At 40.7% G+C, this 23,023-nt stretch overlaps 1 protein-coding gene across 1 annotated transcript in view; it reads left to right on the top strand.

Moving 5' to 3' along the window:
* tgfbr1b (transforming growth factor, beta receptor 1 b) overlaps positions 1–23,023 on the top strand; it is a 144,084-nt gene that overhangs the window by 96,875 nt on the left and 24,186 nt on the right. The window contains exons 5-7 of the mRNA XM_034173068.1: positions 7,407–7,574; positions 8,743–8,899; positions 14,265–14,389. Of these exons, the coding sequence (XP_034028959.1) occupies positions 7,407–7,574; positions 8,743–8,899; positions 14,265–14,389 (450 nt within the window). The remainder of the gene's footprint in view (positions 1–7,406; positions 7,575–8,742; positions 8,900–14,264; positions 14,390–23,023) is intronic.

The raw sequence follows: 23,023 nt of genomic DNA, 5'->3' as shown, positions 1-23,023 counted from the left end.
AATTTAATGGAGTCTTCCATGCCCTAATGTCTGTCTATGGTGCAAATTTGGTGAAAATCCGTGAAGTAGTTTTGACACAATCCTTCAAAGAATATACGAGGTCTGTTAGAAAACTATCCGACCTTTTTATTTTTTGCAAAAACTATATGGATTTGAATCATGTGCGCTTGCATCAGCCAAGCTTGAACCTTCGTGCGCATGCGTGAGTTTTTTCACGCCTGTTGGTTGCGTCATTCGCCTGTGGGCAGGCTTTGAGTGAGCAGTGGTCCACCCCCCTCGTCGGATTTTCATTGTCAGGAAAATGGCCGAGCGACTGCTGCTTTGCTGCATGAAAACTTTTTCAGAAACTGTGTGAGGCAGCCAGGTGGAAACCATTTGGAAAATTCAGATGGCTTTCGGTGAAGATTCTATGGAGATCACACTGATTAAGGAGCATTACAGCCAGTTTAAAGACGGCGCACAATGGCGCAGGGCACGCCGCGCTCCGAGCGGCGATCGACAGGCTGAAATGACCAGATCATTTCCAAACTGAATGCTGTGTTGATCCAGGATGTCGTCTGACTACCAGAGAAATGGCACAAGAGGTGGACATCAGCCATTTTTCGGCAGATTCCACTGTTACAGGAGATTTTGTAATGAAAGACGTGCAGAGACATTTGCGCGTCGGGACGGAGCCACTAATGGCGGAGAACAAAAGCACCATTCCACCATTCAGAAGATTCAGACGGCTTTCAGTGGCTTTTTAGTCGAGTGAGTATCCGAGAAATTGTGGAGAGCTTGACATGTCACAACATGTCCTGTGAGACTTCCAACACGGACTTGCTTTTGTTGTCCGCCATTAGCGGCTCCGTCCCGAGGCGTGAATGCCTCTGCACATCTTTCATTACAAAATCTCATGTAACAGTGGAATCTGCCGAAAAATGGCTGATGTCCACCTCTTGTGCCATTTCTCTGGTAGTCAGACGACGTCCCGGATCAACACAGCATTCAGTTTGGAAATGATCTGTTCGTTTCAGCCTGTCGATCGCTGCTCGGAGAGCGGCGCGCCCTGTGCCATTGTGCGCCGTCTTTAAACCGGCTGTACCACTCCTTAATCTGTGTGATCCCCATAGAATCTTCACCGAAAGCCATCTGAATTTTCCGAATGGTTTCCACCTGGCTGTCTCACACAGTTTCTGAAAAAATTTTCATGCAGCAAAGCGGCAGTCGCTCGGCCATTTTCCTGACAATGAAAATCTGACGAGGGGGGTGGACAACTGCTCACTCAAAGCCTGACACAGGCAAATGATGCAACCGACAGGCGTGAAAAAACTCACGCATGCGCACGAAGGTTCAAGCTTGGCTGATGCAAGCGCACATGATTCAAATCCATATAGTTTTTGCAAAAAATAAAAAGGTCGGATAGTTTTCTAACAGACCTTGTATAAAGTGAAACTTGATCCAGATCACCTCCAAAATTTTATGGAGTCTTCCATGGCCATGGTATTTGTGTTAAAAATTTCATCTAAATCTGTGAAATAGTTTTGATGTAATCTTCAAAGCCTATATAATGTGAATCTTGATCCAGAATCCAGATCTGGATCTAGATCCAGATCACCTCCAAAATTCAGTGGAGTCTTCCATGCCCTGATATCTACCTGTGGTGCATATTTGGTGAGAATCCATGACACAGTTTTGATGTAATCCTTGAAAGCGTATATAAAGTGAATTCAAATCCAATTAGTTTTTTTTTCATGAATTTGATTGGTTAAGCGTGTGAGATTTCAGACTGTGTAATATTGGGGTCACTGTGGCAAAATATTTGACCGTTTCACATTTGGATGTATTACTCCGCGCCCTGACCTGTGTTCTGACATGATGTCATTCCTGTCCTCCGCGCAATATAGTCGGGGACACGGGACTGTCGATTTATGCGACGAGATGCACAGTTCAACAGAACACCGGCTGCGCGCTGTTAGCGCTGAGAGCGAGAGAAAGTCACATACCGCTGCCGAAATGGGTGAATTTAAGATACCATATGAAAGTATGGATGTGGATTCTGATACAGAATTACCGTTTCACAGTTGATGGATTTTCACATTTGATGGATTACTCTGTGCCCTGACCCGCTGTTGGAGGGACACTGCCTCGGCTCGACTGCCGCCAAAATTGGTGAATTAAAGCCACCGTACGAAAGTATTGGTATGGATTCTGATAAAGAATTACCATTTCACATTTGATGGATTTGGACCTGCTCCAAAGTTATTTGGACATAATAAGGGGTGGAAAAAGAACACAGCATTCCAAGAAAAACACTTGCTTCCTACAGTAAAATTTGGAGGTGGTTCTATCATGCTGGATTCCAGTCAATATCAGCAGATTCTTGAGAACAATGTTCAAGAATCAGTGAATAAGTGTTGAAGTTGTGCCGGGGCTGGATCTTTCAACAAGACAGCGACCATAAACACTGCTCAAAATCTACTAAGTCATTCATGCAAAGTAACAAGTACAATGTTCTGGAATGGTCATCTCAGTACCCAGACCTGAATATTGTTGAAAATCGGTGGTGTGATTTTTAGTTGGCTGTCCATGCTCTGAAACCAACAAACCTAACTGAACTGGAGATGTTTTGTTAAGAAAAATGGTCCAAAATACCTTCAACCAGAATCCAGACTATATAGTAAGTGTTTAGAGGCTGTTATTTCTGCAAAAGGAGGATCTACTAAATATTGATGTATTTTTTTCTGTTGGAGTGCCCAAATTTATGCACCTGCCTAATTTTGTTTAAATAATTATTGCACACTTTCTGTAAATCCTGTAAACTTCATTTCACTTCTCACATATCAATCAATCAATCAATCAATTTTTTTTTATATAGCGCCAAATCACAACAAACAGTTGCCCCAAGGCGCTCCAAATTGCAAGGCAAGGCCATACAATAATTATGTAAAACCCCAACGGTCAAAACGACCCCCTGTGAGCAAGCACTTGGCTATCATATCAGTGTGTTTGTTTGCTATGTGATATATCTAACTGAAATTGCTGATCCAAACAATCAATGTGTAAAGGAAAATCATGGAAATCATCAGGGGTGCCAAAACTTTTACATACAATGTATTTGCCTTCTCCTAATAAATATGTAGTGTGAAGGAAGAAGGAAAGACGTTTGTTCTGAACAAATGTTTGAACACTACAACCTTAACCTTGCACCTTTTTCTGTGCAGGAAGTTTGCAAAGCCTTAAAAAATATAGATCCTAGAAAACCACCAGGGCCTGATCTAAATGAACCTTACTTCCTGAAAGTGGCATCTGATTTCATAGCAAGGCCTTTGACATATATTTTTAATATTTAAGTGGAAACTAAGGTTGTTCCTAGGCTGTGGAAATCCACTTTTGTCCTCCCTTTATTGAAGGGAGGTAACCCAGCTTGTTTAAACAACTATAGGTCGATATCAAACCTACCAGTGCAGGCCAAAATCCTTGAAAGTTTGGTTAGTAACCAATTAAAACAGTTTCAATGGCATTCTTTCTACATATCAGTCAGGCTTAAAGCACAGGAAAAAGCACAGTACCGTCACAGCTGCTCTGAAAGTGGTAAATGACATATCGGTAGCACTTGATAAGAAGCAGTACTGTGCGTCACTTTTTATAGATTTGTCTAAAGCATTTGATACAGTTGATCATGATGTCTTAAATCTTGAACATTTTCACTCAGGACTTTCAGAGCAATCAGTTGCCTGATTTTTGGACTGTCTTAGTGACAGATCTCAGTGCATTACATACGATGGTCAATGCTCTGAATTTGTATCAGTCTCCAAGGGCATACCACAGGGTTCTATTTTCGGTCCCCTTTTATTTACCCTGTTGTGCATCTACTCTTGCCCTGGCCATTAAGCACCTGCAGGATGCTTTTAATGTCATTCATGATAACCTACATCAGCTGAAGCTTGTTCTGAATGCTGAAAAGACCAAATTCATGATCTTTAGTAACTCAAAACTTAGAGCACACATCCCTGCTGTGGTCACCCTGGATGGAAATATCACAGAGGCTGTTAGTTCTTGTAAATATGTGGGTATTTTAATTGATGACTCCCTAACTTTCACAATGCATGTGCTTCAACTAGTGAAAAAACTGAGATTGAAATTGGGTTTCTATTTTTATAATAAGTTGTGTTTTTTCTTTTCATGTTAAAAAAAAAAAAACAGCGGTTTGTTGCTGCCACTTTTTTTTTTATCTGTGCTGGACTATGGTGATGTTTGTACAGGCCTGCCTCTGCTCAGTGTCTTCATAAAATTGATACAGCTTATCATGTTCTCTTGAGATTTGTAACAAATTGTAAATTCCTGACTCATCATTGCGAGTTATATTCTCAGGTAGGATGGCCTTCTTTGGCCACCCACAGGCTTCATCATTGTTATATTGTCATATACAAGGCCATTTTAGGTTTGCTTCCATCTTACCTTTGTGTCCTTACTATACCACGGAGTACTGGACAATACTCCTTGCGCTCTCATGACCTTTACTTACTTTCAGTTCCAAATGTTTGTACTGAGCTTGGGGAAAAGGCATTTACTTATTCTGCCCCTACTTCATGGAACAATCTGCAAGATACTTTACAACTGGACTGCCTACTTTCTCTGAAGGAGTTTAAATCTAAACTTAAAGACTTAGAAGCAGCTTCTTTAAGGTGTCAGTGCTTTTAATTCTGTGCAATGAGCTACTTTGAAAATTGTTACTGATACACTTTTTTATTGTATGTGTTCTTGTGATGTTATTTGAGTGATATGATATGATATATGATGTTTTTGAGTGATCAGAAAATGAGCCGATCCCTGTCTTAAAAAAACTGTATCCGATCCAAAACATGGGTTTTGTGGTCCGTGATACCCCTACTGGGAACTCTGACCAAAATGTGGACAGCTTGCAAAAGCTGCGCACACGCTTGAAGCAGGTTCAGCCTGGAAAAGATGCAGTTATTCAGCATAACCATATTCATCCTTGCACTAGCCAACAAATGTAGGGCCCACTGCAGCTGCTCAAATTTTATATTTTGCCCCACCTTCCATACTGTCTGGATGTTGTACTGTCTGACTCCTTCCTTTTTCTCAAGCTGAAAGAACACCTGTATGGACAGAGTTATACTAATGATGGAGCTGTGCATCACTGGTGCAGAGACAGGACACCCGGATTCTTACCTGATGAGATACATAGACTTGCCTTGCTTGGGCGTAATTGTGTTGACATGGAAGGTGACTACATGAAAAGTAATGACACTGCCTGATAAAGAACATTCCAACCTTACAGTACAGTAACAGAACAAGTCTCAGCCTCAACTTTATCAAACTTCTGGCTCTGTTAGTGAAGCTTAGGGCTAGTGACTGGCGATCATCTTAGTATTTTCTCTGTTTTCCTGTCAATTTACTGCTGCTGATACCTTAGGTGTGTTTGTTTTTCCGGCTTACTGATTCTGCTCTTTTTCTCTCTGTCCAAGGTGCAGAGGACATTGGAAAGTAGTGTCTGCGGAAAACCGAATGCTGGACTGAGTGCGAGATGCCATGCCTGAAGCTGCTGCAGCGGATGTTTTGATTTCCTGTTTTCTGTTTTTTTTTTTTTTCTGGTTTTCTTCATCTTTGTAAAACTTAGTAAAAACCTTGTGACTACTCGAATGGCCGAAGCAGTGGGTCTTTGAGGTTTCTTCCTCAATATCATTTCTTTACAACTGCAGGGCTGTGAAAACTCCATGGATCTGAGGAATTATGCAGATTTCATCATCGGGAGGTTGGGGAGGGGTGTTAGTGTTCATCATGTCATCATGATCGTCACTGAGTTTTTAAAATGTCTATTGCGAAGCATTCTTTTTTTACGACATTGTGCAAGTTTTATAACTCCACGGACACTGATCTGTATAACAGATACAAATCTGTGCCTTTGGATCTGCGGAACTCCGCAGAGAAAAATGCCACTCAAAGTGTGGCTGTTATGACAGTTGTTGCAATGCAGGACTGGTTGGTTGCTGCGGCGATGCTGTGTGGCTGCTGCAAGACGCTTAAGCTAAACATAGCGTGTGGACATCGCAAACTTTTAGAGCATTCAGGTTTTTAAAAGAAGAATTTTGCAGCATGTCTGTGTCATGGAATGACGTTGGACAGAGGGAAGATGGCGAGAGAGACTGTTTGAAAAGGTTTGATAAGGACAAGAATCCGTGGAATTGTCAATGGCTTCATGAACACATCTGAAGGATAAAAGAAACGTGAAAAGCGAACTGTGTTATCAGGAAACAAGGTAAGAATTTTCCTGGAAAATAAAGATTGTGCTGTTCAAACAGGATTTTAGACAAGATTATATGGCTTTTTTAATTATTATTAATCTAGACGTTTTCATTGGATAAAGACACTGTAGCTTTGAATGGATTTTGCAGTAATTTACACAAGAATATAAATTATTTTTTATTAATGTAGAGTTTTTTCGTGGGAAAAAAAGACACTATGGCTTTGAATGGATTTACAGGAATTTACACAAGAATACAAGTGGCTTTTTTTACTATGTTTGTTATTGATATTTAACCCTGATTTTCAAAATATTCTACAAGCTTTACCTGTGGTTTTTGAAATGATTTAATAGTCTTTTCAGTCTTAATGAATTTCATGTAGTTGAACTGTTCTGAGTTAATGCATAATTTGGCTTACAATTAAAAGGAAAATCATTCCAGATCCTACTTACACATCATATTCTGTTATTTCAACATATCATTGGCAGTTCAAATGAAAGGTTGAATATAGGATCATTTAAATATGCACTTCTTTTGAGATTTTTTCTTCCAGGAGATTGCTGAAAATGTATCATTAAATACAAAATTAATTTGGTTTCTGGGGCCCCACGGGCCCTAGACCCCACGCCATCCTGCCTGCACTCAGTTTTTCAACTTTGTCTTGATGGTGGACAACATGTTACGCATGGAGTGCAAGTCTGTTTGGGCTCTGTCAGCTCCAACATTGCTATCAAAGCGGTGAGAAATACCAGTGCAAAGTTGAGCAGTAGGTGCCAAGGGGTTGGGTTTACCACGGTCATTAGGCATGAGTGCATTGTTGTCCGAACATGTTCATGATCACCCTGTCAGAGTAGTGCCTGTTCTTTCACAAGTGAAAGAATTTCTGGCATATTAATGGATTGTAGTAAGCCTATCAGAAGGGGTGATAGCCACAACGCTCACTGAGGTGAAGGGGTGAATTAGCATGGTGAGCCATGTCGAGGTTTGTAACCAAGAAATTGGGTGGCTTTAATCTAAGTGGCAGAGTAGAAAATCAGCTGGTGAGCATTACAGAGTGAATAATGGGACAGCTAGATGGAACAGTATTTGTTATACCTTCAAGTTTATAACAACTGCCTATTGATCTCTCTCCCCCCTATCCATACTTACTTGTTATAGATAATGGTACCTGGACTCAACTGTGGCTAGTGTCGGACTACCATGAGCATGGATCCCTGTTTGACTACCTGAACCGCTACACTGTCACAGTAGAAGGCATGATCAAACTATCCCTGTCCACAGCCAGTGGTCTTGCCCACCTTCACATGGAAATAGTGGGCACACAAGGTGAGAAAGGCACATGTATCTTCCCATGGACCACATACACGTTTGTGACCGCTGTAAAATGTAGTTTGAGTATATGTTGTACTTAATCATTATTTTCTGCACATCTTGGCAAAAATGTTTCATATTAAATTTTCTCCTACCTCACATTCCATTTTGTCAAACATTGTGTTAAGAGAATTAATAATGCCTACTTTATTTCCATTCAGTTTTTCAAAAATTATTGTTAAAAGATAGATTTATTTCACTTTCAAGTCACTATTAAATTTTTCAATCTGTGAATGAACCCATTCATCAAGATGAATGCCTCTTCATACAGCATAAGCATTTTCAGTCCTGCTTCTACTTGAAAGAAAAGTGGTGTCTGAACATTTATGTCTTAAGCTATTGCATGTCTTTATTTTGAAGTAACATCAAATTACAAATTTAAAAAAAAAGTCAGTCTAAAATGGTGTGCATTAAATTCAGGTGAGAATTAATCTCTACAACAAGACATAAATGAAATAAAATAGGTAAATGCACAGTCCCATACTGAGCTTCAGGGGTGTGTTAGAGTTGGACATGTGCTGGACCACGGCATAATAAGGTAGGGCAGCCAGTTCCTTTCTTCGCCGATGTATGCCTTCGCCAACTATTAGTCAGGTGCCCCTTCTACTGCTGGGTAGGCAGCGGGGGGCATTGGGTATGTTTTGTGTAAGAGAAGTGAATCATCACTTTCACCGTCACCTTTCTTTAGACAAGTTAAGGGATGGATACATGATCTTGCCTGACCATGCATGAAGGAGACTTGCGAAGAAAGACCCTAAGATGCCCAGACAACACTGAAGAAGTTATAGGCCTCTGTGGCTGCAATTGGAGAAGTTGTGCATAGTACAAATTTAGCATTTTGCCTCACCACACACAGCTTCATAGTGGATTGGAGCAAAGGAGTTTCATTCAACAGAACAGATCAAATCTAAGCTTCCATCTCTCATGTGCTTTATGACAAACTGTAGCTCAACTCTTGTCTTTCTGAAAATCCTCCCCACCACTTGATCATGAAGGTGTGCGTGCGTGCGTGCGTACGTGCGTACATCATCATTTGTGCACACTTTCCCATTCAATTGAATTTTTGTTGTGTGTATTGTATTTTGATGATGATCTTAGTTAATGTGTGACTGCCAATTCCCAGGTAAGCCAGCCATTGCCCACAGGGACTTGAAATCTAAGAACATTCTTGTAAAGAAGAATGGAACCTGCTGCATTGCTGACTTGGGCCTAGCTGTTCGGCATGATTCAGCCACTGACACAATTGACATTGCTCCAAACCACAGAGTGGGCACCAAGAGGTAACTAAATACTCCTTGGGAGTGCCTTTTTGATCTAATCTAAGTTTTAATGCATGAACATCAGATCAAGAAACCTGCAACCAAGCAGTGTTATGTAGAAGATGTAACTGGATTTAGTTACATAAGGTCCCTCTTTCCATCCGTCTTTCCATGAGTGTTTGTAGTGCAGCTCCTAAACCAGTTTTTCCTTATTCCAGTGAATCTTTAGAGAATGGTAGCACACAATGTTGAGATGTACATGAAGAAGAGTCCTGAGATGAAGAGCTGCTATGCAAAATGGTTGCCCGTGGCTTGTGACTGTGTTTAATTGATTGTCTGAAGTGCTGCCACACAACAGGTGTGTTGATTCATTTAGGGACCAAATTCTTTTCTAATTCCTCTGAGTCAAATACAAACAGATTAATGACTAAAGACTGGATTAAGTCTGAAAATGAAGTTTGTGAAGACTCAAAGTGCTGTGTCTGCATTCATTGACTCCATCTGGTCTGTTGCCTGTGACCTCAGTCAGACAACTGAGCATGTGCATGCACTAATTTAAAATAATAATAATAATGTCCCCACAATGATTGTAAGTAAGATGGTGAGTTATGCTGTGTCCTGCCAGAGGAATAAGACAGGAAAAGGGTCACATCAATCAATCAATCAATTTTGTTGCGAAGGTGTCGTAGCACGGACCCACAACAGGGGGCGCAAATGAACGGACAATGAGTAAGCCAAAAGGTAACAATTTAATGTTGTGATAATACACAACGAAATGTGTCGTAATTTTCACAGTCAATAAACACCAGGTGACGTGTGGGCAGGCTCGAAGATAGAAGACGCCCGACGAGAGAGAAGCCGCATCCCACACGGCTTCCACCACCAACGGCCTGAAGAACACCGGAGCCGCCAAGTCCCGAGTCCCCAGGTGGCCTCTGTCTTCGGCTGTCGACCCTGGTACTGCTGGCAGAAAGCAGAAATATGATGTGTGAGTGTGAGTCCGCACACTCAGTAATTCACAGTCCAGACACCGTTAGGAGGGAACACCTCCACCTCCAAATCACACACACTCGTGCAGCTCCTGGTCAACCACTTATCTGGGATGGGGTGTGAGGTGAAGCCGTCACTGTCACACCAAACGCCAATCCTCCAGACAAGGCAACACTTCAGGAAAACGGCTGCAACAGAAGTTCAGATTGTTACACAATGTGTCAGTCAGCAGAGAAATTACCTTGGTACTGGTAGTCGATTTCTCTGCGGGGAGGTGGAGTTGCAGTCCGGCTTATATAGTGGTGTAGATGAGTGACAGCTGGAGTGATGAGTGACAGCTGTCACTTCCTCTGGGTCTGGCGCCCTCTCGTGCTTGGAGCCCGCACTCCAAGCAGGGCGCCCTCTGGTGGTAGTGGGCCAGCAGTACCTCCTCTTCAGCGGCCCACACAACAAATTTTTTTATATAGCGCCAAATCACAACAAACAGTTGCCCCAAGGCGCTTTATATTGTAAGGCAAGGCCATACAATAATTATGTAAAACCCCAACGGTCAAAACGACCCCCTGTGAGCAAGCACTTGGCTACAGTGGGAACATCAGCCATGTTCACATGCACATCAGACTCAAGTGTGTGTGTGTGTGTGTGTGTGTGTGTGTGTGTGTGTGTGTGTGTGTGTGTGTGTGTGTGTGTGTGTGTGTGTGTGTGTGTTATTTAAGGCAGTACAGAGGCTTCGTGGGTAGCACTGTTGCTAGGGGTGAAAAAATTTACCCTTATTTAAGGATGAAGGCAGCAAATGTACTTGTTGGTTGTAATCTAAGTAAAATGGGTCATTCCAGAAACTGTTCAGAAGAACAGTTTGCAGTACCTTGATTTAAAAGCCAGGTTTTACATAACCCAATCATATCTACAACCCCTGGCAAAAATTATGGAATCACCGGCCTCGGAGGATGTTCATTCAGTTGTTTAATTTTGTAGAAAAAAAGCAGATCACAGACATGACACAAAACTAAAGTCATTTCAAATGGCAACTTTCTGGCTTTAAGAAACACTATAAGAAATCAGGAAAAAAAATTGTGGCAGTCAGTAACGATTACTTTTTTAGACCAAGCAGAGGGAAAAAAATATGGAATCACTCAATTCTGAGGAAAAAATTATGGAATCATGAAAAAAAAAAAGAACGCTCCAACACATCACTACTATTTTGTTGCACCATCTCTGGCTTTTATAACAGCTTGCAGTCTCTGAGGCATGGACTTAATGAGTGACAAACAGTAATCTTCATCAATCTGGCTCCAACTTTCTCTGATTGCTGTTGCCAGATCAGCTTTGCAGGTTGGAGCCTTGTCATGGACCATTTTCTTCAACTTCCACCAAAGATTTTCAGTTGGATTAAGATCCGGACTATTTGCAGGCCATGACATTGACCCTGTGTCTTTTTGCAAGGAATGTTTTCACAGTTTTCGCTCTATGGCAAGATGCATTATCATCTTGAAAAATGATTTCATCATCCCCAAACATCCTTTCAATTGATGGGATAAGAAAAGTGTCCAAAATATCAATGTAAACTTGTGCATTTATTGATGATGTAATGACAGCCATCTCCCCAGTGCCTTTACCTGACATGCAGCCCCATATCATCAATGACTGTGGAAATTTACATGTTCTCTTCAGGCAGTCATCTTTATAAATCTCATTGGAACGGCACCAAACAAAAGTTCCAGCATCATCACCTTGCCCAATGCAGATTCGAGATTCATCACTGAATATGACTTTCATCCAGTCATCCAGTCATCCTTAGCCCATTGTAACCTTGTTTTTTTCTGTTTAGGTGTTAATGATGTCTTTCGTTTAGCTTTTCTGTATGTAAATCCCATTTCCTTTAGGCGGTTTCTTACAGTTCGGTCACGGACGTTGACTCCAGTTTCCTCCCATTCGTTCCTCATTTGTTTTGTTGTGCATTTTCGATTTTTGAGACATATTGCTTTAAGTTTTCTGCCTTGACGCTTTGATATCTTCCTTGGTCTACCAGTATGTTTGCCTTTAACAACCTTCCCATGTTGTTTGTATTTGGTCCAGAGTTTAGACACAGCTGACTGTGAACAACCAACATCTTTTGCAACATTGCGTGATGATTTACCCTCTTTTAAGAGTTTGATAATCCTCTCCTTTGTTTCAACTGACATCTCTCGTGTTGGAGCCATGATTCATGTCAGTCCACTTGGTGCAACAGCTCTCCAAGGTGTGATCACTCCTTTTTAGATGCAGACTAACGAGCAGATCTGATTTGATGCAGGTGTTAGTTTTGGGGATGAAAATTTACAGGGTGATTCCATAATTTATTCCTCACAATTGAGTAAGTCCATATTTTTTTTTCCCTCTGCTTGGTCTAAAAAAGTAACCATTACTGACTGCCACAATTTGTTTTTCCTGATTTCTTATAGTGTTTCTTAAAGCCAGAAAGTTGCCATTTGAAATGACTTTAGTTTTGTTTCATGTCTGTGATCTGCTTTTTTCTACAAAATTAAACAACTGAATGAACATCCTCCGTGGCCGGTGTTTCCATAATTTTTGCCAGGGGTTGTACTATCTTACTGGGTGTGCTGATGAAACTTGTAATGTCTGCTAAAAGTGAGAATAATCTTTGAGCCACTGCATTCTGCATTTGATACCGTGGATCATCATAATCTACTTGATAGGCTGGAAAATCATTTTGGGATTACTGGGAGTGCCCTTGCATGGCTGACGTCATACTTGACCAGTCGTTCTCACTGTGTTTTGTACATTAACACTACCTCTAACCTTAGTGACATGAAATTTGGGGTTCCACATGGGTCCTTCTTTGGCCCCCTGCTTTTCTCCCTTTATATAGCACCCCTTGGGCACATATTACGGCATTTTGGGATTACCTTTCACTGCTATGCTGATGATAGTTATACATGCCGATAACCTCTGGTAATGTCGTTCACATAAAACCCTTAGAAGATTGCCTTGCATCAGTGAGAAGTTGGATGTCTAGAAACTTCCTACTTTTAAACTCTGATAAGACTAATATGACAGTAGCCTACAAGACTTTAACTGGATCCTCTTTGAAGCCTCAAAAAAAATCTTTGATAGTAATTCACAAACTGGGCACTTCTGTACACACTACAGTTCTACAGAATTCTCCAGTAGTTTCCTACAAGGACATGGTCAGTCTCATTGGCAACCTTGCTGGTATAGGAATAGCATGTCCAGTGGTCTCCATCTGGACATTGAAACCAGGATCCAGCATACCTGAGTCTCAGGCTTTTTGCAAATTCAAAGTGCATTGGGCCTTGGCACCCAGAGAGAACCCACACAAACATGGGAAAAACATGCTAACTTCACGTAGAAAGGATAGGGGGGGAAGCAATCCCTTGACCTTCTATGCTGGCACATTGGTCAGACCAATAGTCATCACAGGATACTTATGACTGTGGGAGTTTTGGAAAAACATCTACCACTCAATGGTTCATGGATTCTGAAGATGGTGTCCAACTTGGAAGAAATAGTGGCCATCTCCAAATCTTTGGAACCTGACCAGATGAGAACCATGGGGTAACAATATTTTTTTTATGTTGATCTCAACAAGCCCTCTATAGTCATTAGAGGTTTGGTCTGTTTTGTCTTTTTTCCACATGAAAAAGAACCGTGACTTTACCAGTGACGTGTAGATAATGCTGGCTGCTAGTTCCAGTGGTTCCCAAGTGGACTTGAGGGACCCCCTTAGCCTGCACATATTCATCTCTCCCCGTTCTGCCAATACCTGATTTGCTCATTCAAGTGTTTAACCTTTGACTGGCTGAACACACTGAGTTCAGTTCATTTTGGGAGACAGGAACATGGTGTTCTAAGTGGACTATGGTAAAGTTTATTAGATGATATTGCACTCTGAACCAGCAGACCAAAGATCAAACCCAAAGGTTAGGTCAGATCTTATGTAAGGCTTCTTGCCCTTGTCACATTGCCAGAGTTGCTGTTGAATGCCCTCACTGTCCTCTTGTGTTGCTCCAGTGATGCATCAGAGATGCTGCTCTAGTCACTACCCTCATTGTGTGCTTGCAGATTCTGGTCCTACCCATCCTCCTTGTGATTAGGACCTTCATACCACAGATGATTAATATTTAAAATCAAGGCTGTTGGTATTACCTTATTACCTGAAAACATTGGTGTTACTTTGTAGACCTCAAACAGGGGGTGTGTGTGTGTGTGTGTGTGTGTGTGTGTGTGTGTGTGTGTGTGTGTGTGTGTGTGTGTGTGTGTGTGTGTGTGTGTGTGTGTGTGTGCGCGCGATTACTGGGTGCAAAGTTTGGTGTCTCGCTATCGTGTGTCTGACTGTATTGGTAGTATAGGCTAATATGTGACTTTGCTTTATCAGGTATATGGCTCCAGAGGTCCTGGATGACTCTATAAACATGAAACACTTTGAGTCTTTCAAAAGAGCCGACATCTATGCCATGGGCCTAGTCTTCTGGGAGATTGCCAGTCGCTGCTCAATGGGAGGTGAGAAGCTATTCTAAAATAGTCACTCATTTAATGGAAGATTAGTATTGGCTTAATCCATGTTCAAGTCCAGTATTTGTGAAATTCAGTACAGGGCTCCTGCCAGGGAGGGAAAAGAAAAGTTTATTGGGGTTGTAACAAAATGATTAAATAAAACGTCACATGCGGGCAACATAACGATGTAATGAGTAAGCAGTTAAGCTCCCAAATTGAATTAGATTGGCTTAGGACTCATTTAATGGGTCACCAAAATAATTAACAATTTAGGGTTTAATACTTATTATTTAATTCTTACTCGGGGCACCACCTATTTATAGCATAGGTACTTTAATTTAAACATTCATTAATTAATCAGTCTCAATTAATCAGTCTCTGATCTGAAAGTCTGAATTCACGATACAGTTGACCCAAAGAACACAAAATGAAGCACAGCAGAAATATTTACAATTTATTTACAATTAGATAGAAATGAACAGTTTACTGGCATTTTTGGGACAATGATTAAATAAGTTCATTTATGGACACAATTCCTACTTACTCATGAGATGTGAAAGAAAGAAAGATGAAGCTTAAAGACTTTAAGTAAATAAATCTGATTAGAATTAAGAGATGAAATTTGAAGCCAATTATGAAAAAATATTAAACAAACATATGAATATGCTTAAAAGGAAGCCACTTTGTATCCATTGATAGCAAACCCTTTTCTGGAACCTTTAACTGGGTCACTTAGCTGACACGTTGAAGAGGTGGTTTGGACGGCCCGTCCGTCCGTCGTTGATGTAGACTCTGCAGCGTGAGCTCACTTGGGTCAGGGGTTAACTCAGTGGTCTTCCCGTGTGATCCCAAAGGCTTGGGTCGGCTGGCTTTACCGACAGAATGGCTGCTTGCAGTCAGATTTGAAATCAGCTCCGTCGTCAGCTGCTGGACCCCAGAGGTGGAAGGCGTTTGTTGAAAATGGTTTCTGGTAGCTTTTAAAAAGTTTGTTGGAGCCAGATTAAAAGTCTTTGTAAATTTAGGAAAAAGTTAAAACTTTAAAAACGTTGGAAAATAAAAAAAAAAAAGGAAAAGTTGCTTTTCTGTAAATTTGCTATTATTGTGAAAAGTTCAGCTCGGACGTTGTCTTAAAACTTCGAAAGACTTGACGCACCTTAAAGCGTCAGGTTAAAATTCTCAAAAATTGAGGCAAGAATAAAACAAAGAATGAATGTGGTAGCTTTAGCTAGCTTATCTTAGCATGGGGCCTTGTTGACCCAAAAATAAAAATTAAGCATTTAAGAAAGGAAGAGAGAGAGACAAGAGCAGCGAGAAGGGAAGAGCAGCACTCTGTTCTAACTTTTAAGGGGGACTGCCGTCACCAAACTCCGCCCATTTAGGGTGTGTGTCTTCACAGGGCCGACCCAAATGATTCAACTATTTAAACACATTAGCTATTTTGTTATACTATTGGTCTAAGACACTTGAATGGATACACATTATTAATCGTCACTTAAACACATCCTTTGGATAACAGAATATTTCACCATCAACATTTGATAATGCAGAACGATCACACTTAAACACATATCAGTTACAATAACACGTCAATAAAATGGAATGATGATATGCAAAGCATTTCATTTGATTGATCAATACCACCAACATTAGACGTTTTTAGATATATGAATCAAAGAATACGGATGCAATTATTTTTATTTTAAAAGAATGGCTTTCTTCACTTAAACCTAAAGATAATAGCTGTTATCAAGACAAAGTTTTATGGCCCTGTGTTGTGGAAGGGATATCGTCTTGCAGTCTTGAGAGGGTCTGGCCTTGGCGTGAAGTCATAAAATTTGGGTTCTCCTGGCCTGGAGAAACTCAGATTCTGACGCGAAGCCATTATAATGTCATGTAATTCATAATGACCGAAAACTCACTGACAAAAAGGCAAGGGCTCCCCTTTGAAGAACTTTGAATTACAGTTTTGTTTTGCTGTGAATCCCAGTGTTGGCCCATGGGGGATGTCTCCAAGCTTATCTTAAGATCTCCAGATGACTTAGGAATTTCTCAACTGAGAGGGAAAACACAGTCTTTGTCTGCAGTTCAAAACTCAGGTTTTGTTGAGACAGCGTTAATGTATTTATTTAGTTAGGGCAAATCGAGGCCATGTGCTACAGGGTAGTATTCTTGATTGTGCATAGGAAGGTAGCAGTACGGTGTGGAAAATCTTTCTGATTTCTGACTTCAAATCTGCCATTCTGAGCATAAATGGGTAATAATCAGAGGCAAAAACTGTTGCTACAAATCCCCCTGAATTGCTGATCTGTCATACTTTCTTCAATGAAAATACACATTTTTGTGAGTAAATGGTTTATTTTTAATGCATCAGATTAAGAACATGCTACAGTATCTAATTATCTACAGTGAAGTGAAATTCCTTCAGATTTTTCTTGGCCTGCCACTTCGGGCCTTAACTAGCACTGTGCCTGCGGTCTTCCATTTCCTCACTATGTTCTTCACAGTGGAAACTGACAGCTGAAATCTCTGAGATAGCTTTTTGTATCCTTTCCCTAAACCATGATGTTGAACAATCTTTGTTTTCAGGTCATTTGAGAGTTGTTTAGAGGCTCCCATGTTGCCACTAATTAGAAGAGACGCATTGAGGGGAAACATTTGCACACTTTTTGTAAATACTGGAAACTTCATTTCACTTCTCAAATATCAGTGTGCTTGTCTGCTATATGATATATTTAACTGAAATTTCTGATCCAGACAACCAATTATGTATAAAGGAAAATCATGAAAATTAGTAGGAGGTGCCCAAGCTTTTGCATACGTTGAGGAAAATAAATATTTCAACACCCTGCGATTTTGAAAGTTCTCCCACTTAGAAATCATGGAGGGGTCTGAAATTTTCATCTTAGGTGCATGTCCACTGTGAGAGACATAATCTAAAAAAAAAAAAAATCTGGAAATCACAATGTATGATTTTTTTTTTAATAATTTATTTGTATGTTACTGCTGCAAATAAGTATTTGAACACCTGTGAAAATTAATGTTAATATTTGGTACAGTAGCCTTTGTTTGCAATTACAGAGGTCAAACGTTTCCTGTAGTTTTTCACCAGGTTTGCACACACTGCAGCGGGGATTTTGCTCCACTCCTCCATACAGATCTTCTCTAGATCTTTCAGGTTTGGAGTTTCCCTCCAAAGATTTTGCTATTGAGTTCAGGTCTGGAGACTGGCCAGGCCAGTCCAGGACCTTGAAATGTTTCTTACGGAGCCCCTCCTTAGTTGCCCTGGCTGTGTGTTTGGGGTCATTGTCATGCTGGAAGACCCAGCCATGACCCATCTTCGATGCTCTTACTGAGGGAAGGAGGTTGTTTGCCAAAATCTCGCAATACATGACCCCATCCATCCTCCCTTCAATACGGTGCAATCGTCCTGTCTTCTTTGCAGAAGAGCACCCCCAGAGTATGATGTTTCCACCCCCATGCTTCAAGGTTGGGATGGTTTTCTTGGGGTTGTTCTCATCCTCTAAACATGGTAAGTGGAGTTGATTCCAAAAAGCTCTATTCCGGTCTCATCTGACAACATGACCTTTTCCCATGCCTCCTCTGGATCATCCAGATGGTCACTCGTGCACTTCAAATGGGCCTGGACATGTGCTGGCTTGAGCAGGGGGACCTTGCTGCCCTGCAGGATTTTAAACCATGACAGCATCATGTGTTACTAATGTAATCTTTGTGACTGTGGTCCCAGCTCTCTTCAGGTCATTGACCAGGTCCTCCTGTGGAGTTCTGAGCTTTCTCAGAATCATCCTTACCCCACAAAGTGAGATCTTGCATGGAATCCCATCATCTTGTGTTTCTTCCACTTTCTAATAAATATTCATAACAGTTGTTATCTTCAACCAAGCTGCTCGCCTGTTGTCCTGTAGTCCATCCCAGCCTTGTGCAGGTCTACAGTTTTGTCCCTGGTGTCCTTAGACAGCTCTTTGGTTTTGGCTATGGTGGACAGGTTGGAGTGTGATGACTGAGTGTGTGAACACGTGTCTTTTATACAGGTAACAAGTTCAAACAGGTGCATTTAATACAGGTAAAGAGTGCAGAATAAGAGGGCTTCTTGGCAAAGCTTCTGGGGAAAACCTGGTCTTGTTAGGAGAGACGGCACCCATCCCAATTTGGATGGAGCAGCTCTCATTTCTAGAAATCTGGCCAATTTTCTTAAATCCTCCAAACCGTGACTATCCAGGGTTGGGACCAGGAAGCAGAGTTGTAGTCTTACACTCCTCTCTGCAGCTTCTCTCCCCCTGCCATCCCCTCACTACCCCATCCCCGTAGAGACGGTGCCTGCTCCCAGACTACCAATAACCAGCAAAAATCTATTTAAGCATAAAAATTCAAAAAGAAAAAGTAATATAGCACCTTCAACTGCACCACAGACTAAAACAGTTAAATGTGGTCTATTAAACATTAGGTCTCTCTCTTCTAAGTCCCTGTTGGTAAATGATATAATAATTGATCAACATATTGATTTATTCTGCCTTACAGAACCCTGGTTACAGCAGGATGAATATGTTAGTTTAAATGAGTCAACACCCCCGAGTCACACTAACTGTCAGAACGCTCGTAGCACGGGCCGGGGCGGAGGATTAGCAGCAATCTTCCATTCCAGCTTATTAATTAATCAAAAACCCAGACAGAGCTTTAATTCATTTGAAAGCTTGACTCTTAGTCTTGTCCATCCAAATTGGAAGTCCCAAAAACCAGTTTTATTTGTTATTATCTATCGTCCACCTGGTCGTTACTGTGAGTTTCTCTGTGAATTTTCAGACCTTTTGTCTAACTTAGTGCTTAGCTCAGATAAGATAATTATAGTGGGCGATTTTAACATCCACACAGATGCTGAGAATGACAGCCTCAACACTGCATTTAATCTATTATTAGACTCAATTGGCTTTGCTCAAAAAGTAAATGAGTCCACCCACCACTTTAATCATATCTTAGATCTTGTTCTGACTTATGGTATGGAAATAGAAGACTTAACAGTATTCCCTGAAAACTCCCTGCTGTCTGATCATTTCTTAATAACATTTACATTTACTCTGATGGACTACCCAGCAGTGGGGAATAAGTTTCATTACACTAGAAGTCTTTCAGAAAGCGCTGTAACTAGGTTTAAGGATATGATTCCTTCTTTATGTTCTCTAATGCCATATACCAACACAGTGCAGAGTAGCTACCTAAACTCTGTAAGTGAGATAGAGTATCTCGTCAATAGTTTTACATCCTCATTGAAGACAACTTTGGATGCTGTAGCTCCTCTGAAAAAGAGAGCTTTAAATCAGAAGTGCCTGACTCCGTGGTATAACTCACAAACTCGTAGCTTAAAGCAGGTAACCCGTAAGTTGGAGAGGAAATGGCGTCTCACTAATTTAGAAGATCTTCACTTAGCCTGGAAAAAGAGTCTGTTGCTCTATAAAAAAGCCCTCCGTAAAGCTAGAACATCTTTCTACTCATCACTAATTGAAGAAAATAAGAACAACCCCAGGTTTCTTTTCAGCACTGTAGCCAGGCTGACAAAGAGTCAGAGCTCTATTGAGCTGAGTATTCCATTAACTTTAACTAGTAATGACTTCATGACTTTCTTTGCTAACAAAATTTTAACTATTAGAGAAAAAATAACTCATAACCATCCCAAAGACGTATCGTTATCTTTGGCTGCTTTCAGTGATGCCGGTATTTGGTTAGACTCATTCTCTCCGATTGTTCTGTCTGAGTTATTTTCATTAGTTACTTCATCCAAACCATCAACATGTTTATTACACCCCATTCCTACCAGGCTGCTCAAGGAAGCCCTACCATTATTTAATGCTTCGATCTTAAATATGATCAATCTATCTTTGTTAGTTGGCTATGTACCACAGGCTATTAAGGTGGCAGTAATTAAACCATTACTTAAAAAGCCATCACTTGACCCAGCTATCTTAGCTAATTATAGGCCAATCTCCAACCTTCCTTTTCTCTCAAAAATTCTTGAAAGGGTAGTTGTAAAACAGCTAACTGATCATCTGCAGAGGAATGGTCTATTTGAAGAGTTTCAGTCAGGTTTTAGAATTTATCATAGTACAGAAACAGCATTAGTGAAGGTTACAAATGATCTTCTTATGGCCTCGGACAGTGGACTCATCTCTGTGCTTGTTCTGTTAGACCTCAGTGCTGCTTTTGATACTGTTGACCATAAAATTTTATTACAGAGATTAGAGCATGCCATAGGTATTAAAGGCACTGCGCTGCGGTGGTTTGAATCATATTTGTCTAATAGATTACAATTTGTTCATGTACATGGGGAATCTTCTTCACAGACTAGGGTTAATTATGGAGTTCCACAAGGTTCTGTGCTAGGACCTATTTTATTCACTTTATACATGCTTCCCTTAGGTAGTATTATTAGAGGGTATTGCTTAAATTTTCATTGTTACGCAGATGATACCCAGCTTTATCTATCCATGAAGCCAGAGGACACACACCAATTAGCTAAACTGCAGGATTGTCTTACAGACATAAAGACATGGATGACCTCTAATTTCCTGCTTTTAAACTCAGATAAAACTGGTTATTGTACTTGGCCCCACAAATCTTAGAAACATGGTGTCTAACCAGATCCTTACTCTGGATGGCATTGCCCTGGCCTCTAGTAATACTGTGAGAAATCTTGGAGTCATTTTTGATCAGGATATGTCATACAAAGCGCATATTAAACAAATATGTAGGACTGCTTTTTTGCATTTACGCAATATCTCTAAAATCAGAAAGGTCTTGTCTCAGAGTGATGCTGAAAAACTAATTCATGCATTTATTTCCTCTAGGCTGGACTATTGTAATTCATTATTATCAGGTTGTCCTAAAAGTTCCCTAAAAAGCCTTAAGTTAATTCAAAATGCTGCAGCTAGAGTACTGACGGGGACTAGAAGGAGAGAGCATATCTCACCCATATTGGCCTCTCTTCATTGGCTTCCTGTTAATTCTAGAATAGAATTTAAAATTCTTCTTCTTACTTATAAGGTTTTGAATAATCAGGTCCCATCTTATCTTAGGGACCTCGTAGTACCATATCACCCCAATAGAGCGCTTCGCTCTCAGACTGCAGGCTTACTTGTAGTTCCTAGGGTTTGTAAGAGTAGAATGGGAGGCAGAGCCTTCAGCTTTCAGGCTCCTCTGCTGTGGAACCAGCTCCCAATTCAGATCAGGGAGACAGACACCCTCTCTACTTTTAAGATTAGGCTTAAAACTTTCCTTTTTGCTAAAGCTTATAGTTAGGGCTGGATCGGGTGACCCTGAACCATCCCTTAGTTATGCTGCTATAGACGTAGACTGCTGGGGGGTTCCCATGATGCACTGAGTGTTTCTTTCTCTTTTTGCTGTGTATGCACCACTCTGCATTTAATCATTAGTGATCGATCTCTGCCTCTCTCCACAGCATGTCTTTTTCCTGGTTCTCTCCCTCAGACCCAACCAGTCCCAGCAGAAGACTGCCCCTCCCTGAGCCTGGTTCTGCTGGAGGTTTCTTCCTGTTAAAAGGGAGTTTTTCCTTCCCACTGTAGCCAAGTGCTTGCTCACAGGGGGTCGTTTTGACCGTTGGGGTTTTACATAATTATTGTATGGCCTTGCCTTACAATATAAAGCGCCTTGGGGCAACTGTTTGTTGTGATTTGGCGCTATATAAAAAAAATTGATTGATTTGATTGATTAAAGAAAAAATAGGTCTGAGAGAGACAGAATTCTTGCTGGTTGGTAGGTGTTCAAATACTCATTTGCAGCAGTAACATACAAATAAATTATTAAAAAATCATACATTGCGATTTGTGGATTTTTTTTTTTTTTTTAGATTATGTCTCTCACAGTGGACATGCACCTAAGATGAAAATTTCAGACCCCTCCATGATTTCTAAGTGGGAGAACTTGCAAAACCGCAGGGTGTTCAAATACTTATTTTCCTCACTGTTAAACAGCAAAAGGCGCTGTGCTGAGATGCACAGTGCCTTTCCAGTATTACTATCATGGAAAGCTCTACATCCCCCATCCATTTCTTTATGGTTGAAAGATCTAATGTTTTAACTTGAAAAAGTTTAAACTCAGAGGGAGGGCTGATAGGTTTCTAAAACTGTGGCAACCTTGTATTGATTATTTTGGATCATTGAACACTTTTGGCCCTGATTTAGCTGACTGCAGGGCTGCAAAACCTCTTTTTGTATATGGATTTCCATCAAAATTTGTCTCCATGTTCTGTTTATATTGTCATATAAAACCACTAACTTGAAAATAACACACACACACACACATACATATATGTATGTATGTGTATATATATAATATAAAATGGCTTTATTTTGACATGATCAACCGCACCCTTCTGTGGCGTTTAACAGCCGCTGGTGTCCTTATTGTTGCATTGATGCCACCTTCTACATCAGTCCCTTATAGCAGTAGTAAATCCTCTCTGAGTCCAGAGTCTTTCAAGTATTTAAAAAGCCAACACTTCCCCCTCTCATTTGACCTTATGGCTGAAATACTTACTATAGAATCTTCTTTCAGGCCTTAGAATTGATTTTGGTTTTTGCTCTTTAATTGATAAACCATTCAAAATGCTGATAT

Source organism: Thalassophryne amazonica, chromosome 1 (genome assembly GCF_902500255.1).
Source record: "Thalassophryne amazonica chromosome 1, fThaAma1.1, whole genome shotgun sequence".
NCBI lineage: Eukaryota > Metazoa > Chordata > Actinopteri > Batrachoidiformes > Batrachoididae > Thalassophryne > Thalassophryne amazonica.
This window is presented reverse-complemented; position numbering and strand designations above follow the sequence as displayed.